The sequence below is a fragment of the Chlamydotis macqueenii genome, chromosome 2, assembly GCF_036417535.1.
Source record: "Chlamydotis macqueenii isolate bChlMac1 chromosome 2, bChlMac1.mat, whole genome shotgun sequence".
NCBI lineage: Eukaryota > Metazoa > Chordata > Aves > Otidiformes > Otididae > Chlamydotis > Chlamydotis macqueenii.
Genome location: NC_141557.1, coordinates 128210919 through 128224605, shown reverse-complemented (window position 1 = coordinate 128224605; position 13687 = coordinate 128210919). Strand labels below are relative to the sequence as shown.

The following is a 13687-nucleotide window of genomic DNA, read 5'->3' as shown; positions in this document are numbered from 1 at the left end:
TCTATGGAACATTTTAGCCAAACAGTTCAGCAATTTCCAAGAAAAAGGCTAGGGAAAAATAAATGGGTTTGTCGATTTAAAACTCCTTGGCAAGCTTTTCTCTAATACGTTGTAGTGTCTCTAGGTTTTGATGTAGTGCCTTTGTAAATAACAGAGGTGACTATGAACATGTGTCTCAAAATGGCCAAGCTCTGAAAAACTGTAGCATGCAGATGATCAGGAAAGACTACAGCTTCCTAGTTTAATGTCACCATTAGGGTGTTCCTTTACGGACCTGAGAAAGTCCCCACAGTTTCAGTTTTGGCACTAAACCAAACAACAGTTAGCTTCTTTCTTTCCTTCTCTCCTCTCTTTTGAGATTCAGGCATTACCTGAGAGACAGCCACCACCATAAAATGCAGAGATGAAATGACCTGGGGCATAAGGATGAGAAAAGACAAATTGAATTTAGAAAAGGAAAGGGAGGCTTGGAGCTGATGGAGTTCAACTCATCTTGGAATTTCCTTGCTTTAGATTACTTAATTTTCCAACTTTAATAATGTTTTGTTAGCTCCCATTTGGTCCCCTGAACCCTGTATTTCAGTGCGTGCTATGAGACTCCAAATTGACAGCCTGAACCATTCACCTTTGTGTTGGCAATGATTTAGTATTTTATCATAAAAATAATCTCAGACTGTCAAGTTTTAAGCAGCTCCTTGAGTGATAGTTTGCAGAAATAGATGTTTCCCACTGCTGTAGAATAAAGCAGTTCCTGTGTCAAATGTACAGCAAAGCCCTAAATACTAGTAGAAGCAGCGGTAGCTGTGACAATGGATCACATCTGCCAAATTGCTTTAACCAAGAGTGGTTTGTTGGTCAAAAGCTCAGGAAGATATGAGTAATTAGACAGATGAAGGGAAAAGTCTGAAACATGAGTTCAGTCCCTTCACTATGGGGTTTTCTGAATACCACTGAGTATAGGACAGAGCAAGTGAGTCAGAGCTGGAGCCCAGCGCCAACAGTTGGTGTCTGGCTCTTCATGCTCTGAATGAAGACATGTGCCAGAGTAAGAGGAAAGCACAGTAGTGTCAATGGGGCCAAATAACAATCAGCAAGTAGTCATGAAGGGTGTCCTAGTTGTTTTTTGCTAACCAGAGGATTGTAAACAATCAAAGCTCTATGGAACATGTCATGGAACTGCCCAGGAGCTGACAGCGTGATGTGCAAATGTCCTTGCTGGACATTCACATGCTTGGCTTGTAGAATTAATCCATATCTTTAACTTAGCTATAGCTTGACACTTGCTGAATTGCTCGAGTCTGGGTACTGACTGGGAATGTTCAGCTTTAGAAGCCACTTGCACTCAGCAGTTACAAGGTTTAGGAAGCCATTTCTGCTTGTAATTAATAAAACGGAGATTATGATTCAATGGGTAAAAGCCTCATTAAAAAGTAATGCCATTTCAAGGGACATCTTTTCATTATTGCATGTAATGGCCCCCACAGGGATAACAGGAAAGATAAATGCTGATTTTTACATTTTAATAAGACAGTTTTAATCTGCATTCTGGCAATTTTGCTAACTGTTCCCAGGACACATTGTTATTTTTTATTCACATGTAGAATAGCTTAGTATATCAGAATAATTGTATTCTGTGTGAGTATGTTCAATTAAGTTTATGCACACAACAACACATGGCATGATGAACAGTTATACAGACATCAATGTGTCTCGGAGGCGGCTACAGAATATATATGTTTGGTATCTAACATGAATAGATGCCTTAATACAGGTTTTTGTTTTCCCTTTAGCAATTAGCTAATGAGTCCAGAACTGGACTGAGAGATCCAAGGGGCTGCAATGGGCGCAAGACAAGGAGAATTTGACCCAGGGGATCTCTGGAGTTTGAAGTTTGGATATGATTCAAATTCTCATCATTCCCTGTACTTTTTTCCCCAATATTTTCTACAAGCATTTATGACTCATCTTTACAGTATTACACAACAGAATCAGTCCCCTAACTCCTGTCAGCATTAGTGGATTAGCGTACAGGTGAACTGGGCTACTGGCGAGCCGTCTCTGCACTTCCATGGATCAAAGGATGCATATTATGTTCTACGCCCTTGTTATTTGTTGAGTCTTATGGGAACATTTCCGACTTAAAACAAACCCAAACCTTTAAAAAAGCATGCTGCAGTAAGGTTTAGTCACCGTGACCCAGACAAGAGCTTTAAGTAGACAGCCCACTTCCTTTAACAAAGTCAGGAAACCATTTACAGGAGTTACGAAGCACTGTTTATACGACATTTCAGGGCTGACACACAGTGATTCTGTGCTTCTGGGGACAGAGCCCAGCAAAACTGTAACTTCCGGATTATTCCAGTAAATTCCTCCTTGCTTTCTTCCCATTATGCAAGCAATAGATTCAAACCCGAGAAGTCTGATTTTTCCCTTCTGTTGAAAAATTTCAGAGGATTAGTGTACCACGTCATTAAAGTGTAGAAAGCCAGGTCAGCATGCCAGCACTGCCTAGGAAATGAAATAAGCACTGTCCCAAAAATGCAGGGAGGAAACTGAGGCACCAAGAGGTTAACCTTCAGCTAGACCTAAGTCACGCAGGAAGTCTGTGGCATTGCCAAGAATATTATTCAGATTTCGCAGTTCCCAGTCTTGTAACTTAACCGCAGTAGAAAACCTCAGGTTTTCTACTTTTTCTCCAGCTTTGTGGGTCTTTCCCAGTTGCTGCCAGCTTTACCATTGTAACCAAAAGGAGTGTTAAAGATTTTATAACTCACCAGTTGCAAAAGGCATTAGCCTATAACTTGATATGGCAATCGTTAGCCTGGGTGATATCTTTAACAAAGCCTGTATTATGGGCCAAGCTGGTAGCACTTTCCAATATTGATGTTGTCTGACACTTCTTGTTATAAGATCCTGTTTTCAGTTGCTTATACTTTCTCATATTTGGACTGAAATTTTCCACACTGGATGTCTGCCTCAGGCTGATTTTTTTGAAACTTCTTAGCCCGAACAGTAGCCATCTTTGAGAACCGCAGTAATGGAAAAGGAATTGCATTTAACATCTGAAAAAAATTAAGTGAGCTTTCATTTGATAGCACTTCCATGCTCTGCACTGAGAGTACGAACTTTGTCAAAGACATGATGGGCAGTCTGTCAAGGAGGCACCTTTTATAATCCTGGTGAAAATATGTCCAAAATTTGCTCATATTTGAAAAAAGAAACCCTGCAGTTTCATGTGCTGGAGATCTAAGCACCTCAAGACTTTATTCCCTGTCCACCTGTGAGCGGTGCCAGTAGGTGGGAGAAAGTTGATTAAGTGCAGAGGGCAGGAGGTGACCAGATAAGAATAAGCAGTTTGGAGAACAGCAGGAGATCCAGCAACAGAGCTGACAGAGGGGGGAAAGTAGCAGGGGCTTAGGGGCCTGGAACTGGAAATGTCAACCAAGAAACTGGACTGTGAGTGCAGAAAGGAGAAAGAACCTGACTGACAAGGCAAGGGGGATGATAGAAGCAGATTTGCTGATCGGGCCGGGAAAGGAGATTGCTAACGATAAGGGTGGGAACAGGACGTGTCTGTCAAGGACTGACTTGACCCAGGAGGAGAGGCAGGGTGGGAATAACTTGAGGAGAGACAGACAGACAGGCTGGGGGACAAGGCTCAGAGCAGAATCTCACTGGTACCTTCCTTTTGGCAGACATTTGAAAACCTATAGCTGCCACCCCCAGCCCCCATATATGTGATAAAAAACCCACTCTGCTTAGTAACTCAGGAGGAAACCAGTAGAGTTTTGCAGAGGTGATCTGAGACCTCCATCCTTGCTTATCCAGTTGCGGCCATCATGCCTCTTGATAGAACTAGTCTACCTTTTCAAACTGAGGAAACTTCACCCTCCAAAAAGTGGTTTATAATTAGGTAGTTAAAGACTATAATTTGGCCACATGAACAAAAGAGATTAAATAGTTGGACAGACAATATTTTACACAGATTTTCCTAAATGAAATACTTGAATGTGTAAGCTTGCTATAGATCTTTTAGTGTAGAGTTTTCTGTGCAATATTTAATAGCACAGAATTCTGTTTTAAGCATAAGTAGGCAGACATGCTGTGTTTTTTGATGAGGTCCTGGACAGAAACCAAAAAAAGTTTCACTTCATATGATACCATAGAACTAGAAAATCCTGCATGTTATCCTTTTTGGCCTTTTCCCTCTTCTACATGTCACTTTTTGTGGACTATTTGAGTAAATTCAGCATATTTCACTTCTACTTATACATTTCTTAGTTTGACCAAAAGTGCAATTTTATTCTGAAAAGTGAGGTGTATTTTTAATTATTTAAAATATTTACAAGTTAAATTATGTTTGATACTACCCAGCCTCTTTTATACCGATCAAGAGAGAACCTGAAAGCTTAGAGTTTTTTCTCTCTCTCTCTTTATTTTCACTTTAGAAATATTCTGAAAACCAGGACTAATTCCCTGCTCACTTACTCCCACCCCTGTATCATATTCTGTTACCCTCTCTGTTTTGAAAGGGTGCATAAGGCAGGATACAAATTAGGTCACTGAAACGATGCAGATTAAAAATAGCATGTTCTGGCAGTGAATTGTACTGTAAGGCTGTGAACAGGAAACACACTGGCTTTGCCTCCAGAGGAAACGTATTGTCTGCCCACACCTTCAGGAGGCATAGCTTTTGCTCCCTTTATGAAAGATTAACTTGTCCCTGTGTGTCAGAAGGGAACGGTGCACAGTTTAAATGCTCCTTAGCTTCCAGTCTCCTGTCATCTCAGGGTTTTATTAGTTCTTTGGTCACTACAATAATATACCCATAAGTGACAGATGTCAACTGACACGCATCAGAAGCTGATGTGTACCGTTGAACATATTAACTAGATGTCAACCAAGTGACCATTTCTGTTCATCACTACACAGAAGTCTGTGACTAATGCCAAAACATGCCAGATGGTGACATCTTGATGTCCAGTCACTTCTTGAGTTTTGAGTTTTACAAATGCAAGCATTTAGAAATTAAAATTTGAGTTGCTTAACTTTGCTATGTTACCATTTTTGTTCCATGAAAGCTGAGAATGCCATGAGGACACCTGCATGCATGAATCCTGAGTATTATTCTGATAGGTTGATACTTCTGAGCAAGAAATAAAATGTTGGGAAAGACATGTTCCCAAAGACAATTCTAAAAAATGTAAGCAAATAATTGCCTAATTCGGTGATCTGTTTTTTTTTCAGATTGGATTCCATAAGGGGAGATCCTGGTCCCAAGTTTGGCATGTTGCTGTGAGGCTGTCAGCAGTTGCTGAGCCAGGGCAGACTCCTGTTCTCTCCTGCACAGTTACACTGGCTGTGAAGGGCTAAGAGGAGCAAGGATTAGAAGGTAGTAATTCTACAAAGTAACACTAAGCAGAGAGGGCTCTCAATACATACACATATTAAATCAGGGTGAGAATTTTAAACTTAAATTGCTTTTTATATTTGCAAAGGGATGAAACTTCAGCTGATAAAAATGTAAAATCCTGCAGTATACAAAGTGTGACACACTACTTAACAATAAAATGATTGTTATGTTTATGTCTCCTGGATATTGGCTGTGCTGCTTTCATAGCTTTATCTTCTAAAATACTAAGATAATGCTCAGCTACTCGTCCATTTTTAAGATGTAGTACAATCCTCCTTTCCTACTGAAGGAAGCCAAATTTGAGGTAGTACAGTCCTGGAGTTTTCCTTCGTGTCTGTGTAGGTGAAGGGCAGTGTCAGCTGACAACACCAAGGGGTACATCTGAGAGGCAAGGCTACATGCTGTACAATAGAGGGTAAAGAAAGTAAGAGACTTCAACAATGCCACAGGAAGGACTGAAAGAACAGCAAATAACCAGCCAATACTGTGGAAAGTGCAAAGCAAATTCTCTATCTCCTGCATCTAATAATCTTACAAATAAAATTTCTAAATCTAAATAGCTGAAGGAATGTCTACTGACATTAAGAACTGTGAGATGAATGAAGACTTCTCAAGCTTTTCTCACAATTTCCACAAAATTTGAAAGTGATTACAGAGTGACCCTTTTTGCTCCCCAGTATGAGCAGCTGGAGTCTATGTAATCAAAACTAATGTCTCATCTCTCTGAAGCTCTCCTGAGTTGCCTTGGTTTCTCTTTCTACTAATTTACTGTGTCTTCCCTGCTATTTCCTACAAATTCTAGTTTAGTATTACCAATTTTGTGGATTTTCAACAATCAGGAAGCTGTGCAGTTGACTCATTGCTGTATTAGCATACAGCTGGTAAGGGAAACCATAAACACGGAAACATCCTTAATTGTTTTTTTTTTTTTTTTTAAGTGATAATTAGAAGCAAAAGTGATTTTGCTTCGGCAGTGTTGTTTCTGGATATTGTCTGCCCTGCTAGCACCCGGCACAGTTCCTGCCTATGATTTAGCACTGATATATAATCTTCAGAAGGAGATATTTCCATGAAATGCAGCATCTCCATTAGGTCACATCAAAGTAGGATAGGAGTAGAACCGTGAAATAGAAAAAGGAAAGAAAAAACCATTCTGTTCTTTGCCAGGTTTTTCCAGTGGGATCTAATTATGACCGCAGTTTACTAGAGCACATTTCAGATCTCTCTTTATATGGTCTGTTGTGCTTGTGTGGAGTCCTCGTGGCTTCAGTAGGACTCCCCTCATAAGCAGTCCTGGACTGCAGCTCTCTGGACCAGTGCACTACCAGGACTGTCACCAAACTGCGAGTGGCCTTGGGACACTTACTTCTCTTTCTCTGCCTCAGTTTCCCATTGAGTAGGATACTGATTTCCTCTCAAAACACGTAGAAACGCATAAGGTAAATACCTATAGCATGTACAATACCAGCAGAGTCACAGCTAGCCTATGTGGCGTGCAGCCTCTCTCTCTCCCCAGTTCCCTCTTTTTCGCTCCCAATTATTCTTGACTCCCAGGTATGTCTGATTCATTACAATTTTACTAAACTTTCTAGCTGTGAAGTGTAGATTATTAGTTTGTTAGTGGACTTCTGATGACTTTTTAATGAGGCAACACTATCTTTGAAAGATGTATTATAAGACTTGCTGTTAATTAAGATGCCACTTCAAAAACTAATTGTAGAATAATTAGAAGGTAAGGTCATCTTACAAGGAGTAAATGGAGAATTCTTTGGGGTTATATTATTACAAGGTCAAACAACGTACCTTGGTCAGAATCAGAGTTTCACACAAGTATTTCCATTTGTTTCCATTTCCTTTTTCTCTTTTCTGTCCCTTGTTAAAACTCACCTACCTTGACAGTTTTAGGACTGATGTTCTCTTCTCTCTGCCTGTCTTTGGAAAGGGATTTTTTTCCTTTTCCTTTTCTTTTGACCCTTTTTCCTTTCCATTTAATAGGACCAAGTCTGCATTTAGTAGACATCTCCACATGCATTCATAATACAACGTAATGCAAAAGATACACCCAAAGTAGGCTGTTTACCCCCAGAAAGGCAGAGAGGGCTAGCGACAGAGCTATTTGGTTTATGCATGAGGCACTTAGCTGTGCATGTATTAGATTACAACTCACTAAGATACTATTTTTTTTTTTTAAGAACAGGAAAGCCAGGTTCCACATGAAGCAGCCATAGATCAAGCAAAAAGGATTTCTGAGACATAAGCCATGAGACAAAGCTTATATTTTAGGGTGAATTCAGTGCATTTTCTAGCAGCAATTGCCAATTGTCTCTTTCCTCCTTTTCTCCCCCAGAGCCTTGAAGCTGACCCTTACTCAGGTTTAGCAGTGCTGCACTTGGATGGCAACTTCACTGAAGCTAGCTTAATAGAGACTGAAGTACTATTCAGTGCATGTGTCAGAGCCAACACCAGGTCCAAAGCAGTTAAATATTTGTCTGGTTTTGCTTTTTACACAGGATGCAGAAGCTCTCCAGAACTACAGATGCAGAGAGAGAAGAAAAAAAGAATGAGTTGTCTGTGTGGTAAAGAAAAGATAGCAAACAGGCAGCTACATTTGAGGCATTGGATATAGCAGCATTAAAAGAATTAGGACAAGCAGACAGCATGGAGACATTCGCCTGCTATATGTTTTGAAAGCGATTCATTCTTGTGCCTAAGCCCCTGATAGAGAAATTTCTTTGCTGCTAGTTACATTGTAAGGAACGCAGTTGGCACCAAGATCTGTGCCTCCTTGGTCCTGTAAAGGGGAGTCTTTGTAGCTGAATGACGCTTCTGGACAAATTGCACCCTGATGACCTCGCACAACTCCTGTACCTTGCGAAGGGGAAGTCAGACTGGAGCCTAACGTGTCTACAGACTGAATCTTAGGGAATAGGTGATGCAGAAATGAATCAGGTTTTACATCAAGTTGAAGCATAGACGAGAGGAATGAGAAGAGTTCTTTGTAGACAGGAAAGGGATCTCCTGACTACGGAAAACCACCAGGAATTTACAAGAAAACTATCAAATCTTACTGGTGCACAGCAGAACAATTCTTCTTAAAGGCATGTTTCTATTCCTTTTCAGAAAATGCAAATGAAATATCACCCCATGGCAAAGTTTAAATTATACTATTCACCTTGTTTCACTCCCATGACAGGCACTTTGCTCCTGTGAGGTCTTTGGCACCAGTCCCCAGCCTGGCCCTAACATCTTCTCCTGTAACTGTTAGCAGCTGTCCACAAGCAGGCCATAATACTGACCATAATCATGGCTAGAACTGCCAGTTCAGACCCACAATGCCACTAAAATGCACCTCTTTCCCAGTAGGTGTAGCTTATTTCCCACCTGGGGCATCCAAACGTGAAAATATGCTGCTCAACTACAAGTGAGTTTCTTTGCATGGCTGTTAGCTGCAGATCTGGACCAGCAGGCAGTACTGTCCTTTCTCTCCATAACACTAAATCTCTGCTCTGTAAACTCAGTGTGGGACAACAGTCACTTCATTTCAGGCAGCGATTCAAGACCCATTGCTGAATATCTGTCATCTTCACTTTAAAGAAAGAACTACTGTTGATTTGTCTCTTACCTGTTCTATACCCAGTGTTATTGAGATACACGGCGAAGGTACGAGGCTCGTGAGTAGCCTGCCATGAGGGAGAAGAGCAGTTTTCATTGTTGGTGTATATGTTGTGGTTGTGCACATACTTCCCAGTCAGCATAGAGGAACGCGATGGGCAGCACATTGGTGTGGTTACAAATGCGTTGATAAAAGAAGCCCCTCCATTCTCCATAATCCGTCTGGTCTTATTCATCACTTGCAAGGACCCTGCAGTAAGAGGTACCGATTATCACTGTGCTGCAAAAATTAGTTAGAACATATTGGCTGTTATTATGCCATTAAAAGTAGAGTATCAGTGATTAGCTTGCCTTTGGACATCAGTCTGTACTACTCCATAGTGTAAGTAATTTTAGGAGGAAGGATAAGATCTATATTGTATAATAAAAAATATTTTTCAGGATTCCAGAAACACTGAGTTCTTTCTTCTCAGGCTTCAAAACAAAGTTAAAGTACAAACTAATCTAGAAATACAATATTAAAGCTTCAAAGCTGTATCAAATTTATAGGTCAATAGTTCTTCAAACGTAGCTATAGGAAAACAGTATGTTACAGTGCATCATTAGTCAATGTGCTAGTAAAATATTTAAAATGCTGAGATTACCAATTAATCTGTTACAATTCTTTTCTATTTTATCAAATAATCAGACAGAGAGGAAGAAAGAGAGAGCATGAGGAAGTAAGGGAAGGAGTAAGAGATGAGGGGAGGAGAGAGAGAATTTGGTAAAAATTCTTCTACATGAAAGGTTCTCTGGACACAGAATCAGCATGTCTGGCTCCAATAATAAAACACTGTGGTCAAAATCAGCATTTGGGGATGAATCTGTATGCAAAAAATATTGGCAAAATTTAGCACCTTTCTCAAGAAACTGCACTGATCCAGTTTAAAGAATAAAGACATTTTTTACATCCTTCAAAACACATTCATGAACAACAAGGTGAGACAGGCAGGGCTTGCAGATTTCTGATTGCAGAAAGGCTGAGTAGCTCCTGATAGAGTCTGTCAGTACTTGCTGACAGCTGTCAAATTTTGCTCTTTCTGTTATCCAACAGAGCAGAGACTGAAGGGTGAGGGTGAACCATGGATACTAGTGTGTGTCCAGGAAACAAGTTTGTGAATTGTAATACTTGCACAATTTTTGTGGTAAAAAAAAGGCTTCTGGAATTATACTTTTTTTTTTTCCTTTGGTTTTACAATTACTTTTGCACAGCAGACAGCAACAGGTTTAAATTTAGATTCATCAATTCCCGTGATATGGTAAGAGTTTTTCTTAGTGGTTTTGTTTGAGTCACTTGAAAATAAAATATAAAAGAAGGCTTTAAAACAATGGAAGACATGGTTGTAAAACCACAAAACTGCCAACTTCAGGTGTAAGCAGTAAAATCTTACAAATTGTCTTACTAGTTAAGCATGCTCTGTTTCGCTTTTGGGCTAAGGAGTCTCTGAAGTTAGCTCTTCAGCATTGCCTGGTGCAGTGCCAATGTCTCTGTCTTAAAGGATACATTTAATACCCTGCATATAATTCACCATAATTTTGGAATCTTCCTCTTTCACAGCCCTTCTTTTCTAAATGCAGAGCATTCGCATTCGTGCTTTCCTGAGCTCAGTACAGACAAACCCCATGTGTTTAGAGATACAGAGAAGTAGGAGAGTAACTGAGAGGTCCCTGAACACAAAAAGTCTCCATTTGTATGAGTGGGAGCATTTCACTGAGCTGTTGAGTAAAAGTCAAGTGAGAGATCATCCTCACTCTACACCTTGCACCCCAGGCTGGCTTTTTCTTTTTAGTTTTTGTTTTGTTTTGTTTTTGCCATAGGTCTCCCATTTTTGAAATGTCACAGTTTATTACTGAGAGCTCAGCTGTAAAGTGCTTCCAGGTCCTCAGATGGAAAGTACACTGTTCAGGTACACTAATGCGCGGTAACAGCAGCAGAGCTGATGGGCGCTTTCATGCCTCTATGCATTATAAATGAGCAGCTGCTAGAGCGCTTCCTCATTCCTCTGCTTGGTCAGCCCTCTGCTCTTGCAAACCTGCTGTTTATGAGTAAGTTTTTCCTCCAGGTATGCACTTACTGACACTGATAATAGATTTAGCCCCTCTGGAAATTCTGGAATAGGCACTTCAAAGCAGGTGAGACTTCGTCATTTGGAAAACAAAAAATAAGCAGGAGACAAAACTTGCTGATATGAATTACGATCCTCTGCTGCCTGTAGCTCTCCTCACAGCTTATGCTCTTTACCATCTGGCCCACAGTCTTCAGGGCACATGTACTCAGGCGCTGTCTGACAGTAGGACACTTGCACTCTATATGACCGACTGAGCGGAACCAGATAACGGAGCATCCACTTTGGGCACAGAAATTAGCAAGTTTTGTCAGGCAAGAAATTCAGTGTCACCTCTCAGTTTATTCTCATATATCAAGAAATATGTTTGGTAACCAAGATTTCATAACAAGTCTTAAAGATGCTATGGATTTTCATCCAGGTGTGTCACAGGTGGACATATCTACAAAGAGATGACTACAGCCACCTTGTCTTTATATGGATACGGGTTCTATGCAAGGCCCCAGGAAGGGGATTCCCTTTCTCAGATCTCAGCACATATCTCCATTTTTTCAGCTTATGTTTTTTGGTGCTTTAGTTCTAATAAAGATGGAAAGGAAAGGAAACCAGGCACATTATGCCTGACATGATAAATCCAGCTGACGCTATGATCTCTTCACCTAGTGCTGTACTCAGCAGGCGGTTTATGTGGATTTCACCGTGTGGTGCATTAGGTTGTAAACAAGGGTACAGGAAAAAGTAATTGTCTCAAATGGATTTTTTTTTTTTTTTTGTTTTCCCACTTGTCTGACGTCTCAAAGGCTTTGGATTAGCAACTCTGGACCTACCAATGTATTCATTAGTTTTGACTCCTTTCTGACATTGTGTAAGATATTACTTATAGTGAGGATTATAAGAGTGAGTGGAGGGGTCATGATTTGACGTACAGGCAAGTGGAAGTGGTAGAAAATCTGGAGGACAGGGGAAAAGACTAAAGAGTGAGCAAAAAGTTGGAAATACTCCCCCAGGAGCTGGGGCCACTGCCCTGAAGAGCAGCAGTACGTTGTCTCTGGAAGAGCAGTAGTTCTGGGCAGTTCTGGGTTCTGGGAGCTGGTGCTTTGCCTGAGCAAGATGCCCATTTGCCTCAGTGTTGGGTAGTTATTTCTCTGCCCTCCTGATCTTGGTAGGGGAAAGAAAGTGCACAGGGGCACAATTTAACCAGTCCTTTTCCAGCTTCTGGGCCCAAGTATTTGCTGCATTTCTTCAAGAGCTATGGGCCAGGCTGCTTTATACCACTCAAGTTGCCAGCTACCAGCTGATCAGTAATATCCTTCCTCTGTGCCACATTCCTCCCAGCACAGATAGGAACTAATTGGAGTTGTGGAGCAATCTGTGGGTTTTATCTGATAAGTTGTATGAGACAGCAGCTCTGCTGAACTTCTTTGCATTCAGAAAGCAAAACTCAGGGGGATGATGCAGATCGATAGGAAAACGTGCATACTCCTATGCTTTGAGCACTAACTAAATGCAAGCTCCCTGCTTCTTGCAAATTTTGCTTTGGATAACTCCCCAGTATATCATTTGCACTCAGGCAGCTAAATATTTGGGTTCAATGCTCATACATGCTCTGGAGACAAATCCTGCCTGACTAAAGTCTATAAAGCACCTTAAATGCTTTTATGTTCAAGCATTCATTTAGAATAGCTTTTAGAAATGTTTGTGCTGGGAATACAATAGCAAATAATCCATATTGAGAGAATTTCAGTCTTATGATTTTTGGAGAGCAGTGCCTCAGCTTTATTCTGTTTGTGGCAGAAAGTGTTACTTCCCACTGACCTTTGAGAAACTTAAGATTTTTCTCAGGAATCACTGAAGGGCAAAAGGATAATTCACACATGGAAAACAGTATGGCTTTACTTTTCAAATAAGCAGAATGATTTATTAGCAGAAGTGTGAATAATGCAGTACAGTAAGTCTTGGGGCTGAATCCTGTTTCCTGAGAAATGATCTATGAAAAGGGGAAACCTGTGTCTTTATTCAGTGCAGTGGGAATGCATACACATCCAGGCTATTGCTCAACTGCTTACTAATAGGAGCCAGAGTGCCCTGTGAACATCCAGAGCAGCTTTCAAAGAGAAGAGCTCCACAATATGAACAAAGTAGCTTGCCACATCCTTCCTCCTCTTTCACCACTTGCAAACCATCTCGCAAGACTGAAGACAGCAAGTCAGTAACGTTCTTCAGAGACATGTGTCTGCTGACCTGCCTTCCCTGGTGCCCTGGAGAAAGTAGACTCTTTTGGACGACAAAATGGAAGACGTGATTTGACCCTTTTAACAAAATTTTCAGAATGACTCTGTCAAGAAGAAATGCATTCCTATTGTAACAGCTGCATTTTAGGCCAAATATAGAGCCAGAACAGCCATTCATTATGTGGCACAGCTAAACAGAGCAGGCATTCGAAAGAGTGAGAAATAAAAAAAAGATAAGATGTGCTCAAATCTAAAGGTCTGACCTTGGAGATCTGCTGCATAAAAGCACTAACTCTCAGTCACGAAATACAGTTTATTAATTATGT

The 13687-nt window shown here is 40.7% G+C and overlaps 1 protein-coding gene across 2 annotated transcripts in view; it reads right to left on the bottom strand.

The window, feature by feature from the left end:
- Positions 1–13687, bottom strand: part of SULF1 (sulfatase 1) — a 130761-nt gene that overhangs the window by 53929 nt on the left and 63145 nt on the right. For both annotated transcript variants that reach the window (XM_086740924.1, XM_086740923.1), the window contains exon 7: positions 9036–9275. In XM_086740924.1, the coding sequence (XP_086597050.1) occupies positions 9036–9275 (240 nt within the window). The remainder of the gene's footprint in view (positions 1–9035; positions 9276–13687) is intronic.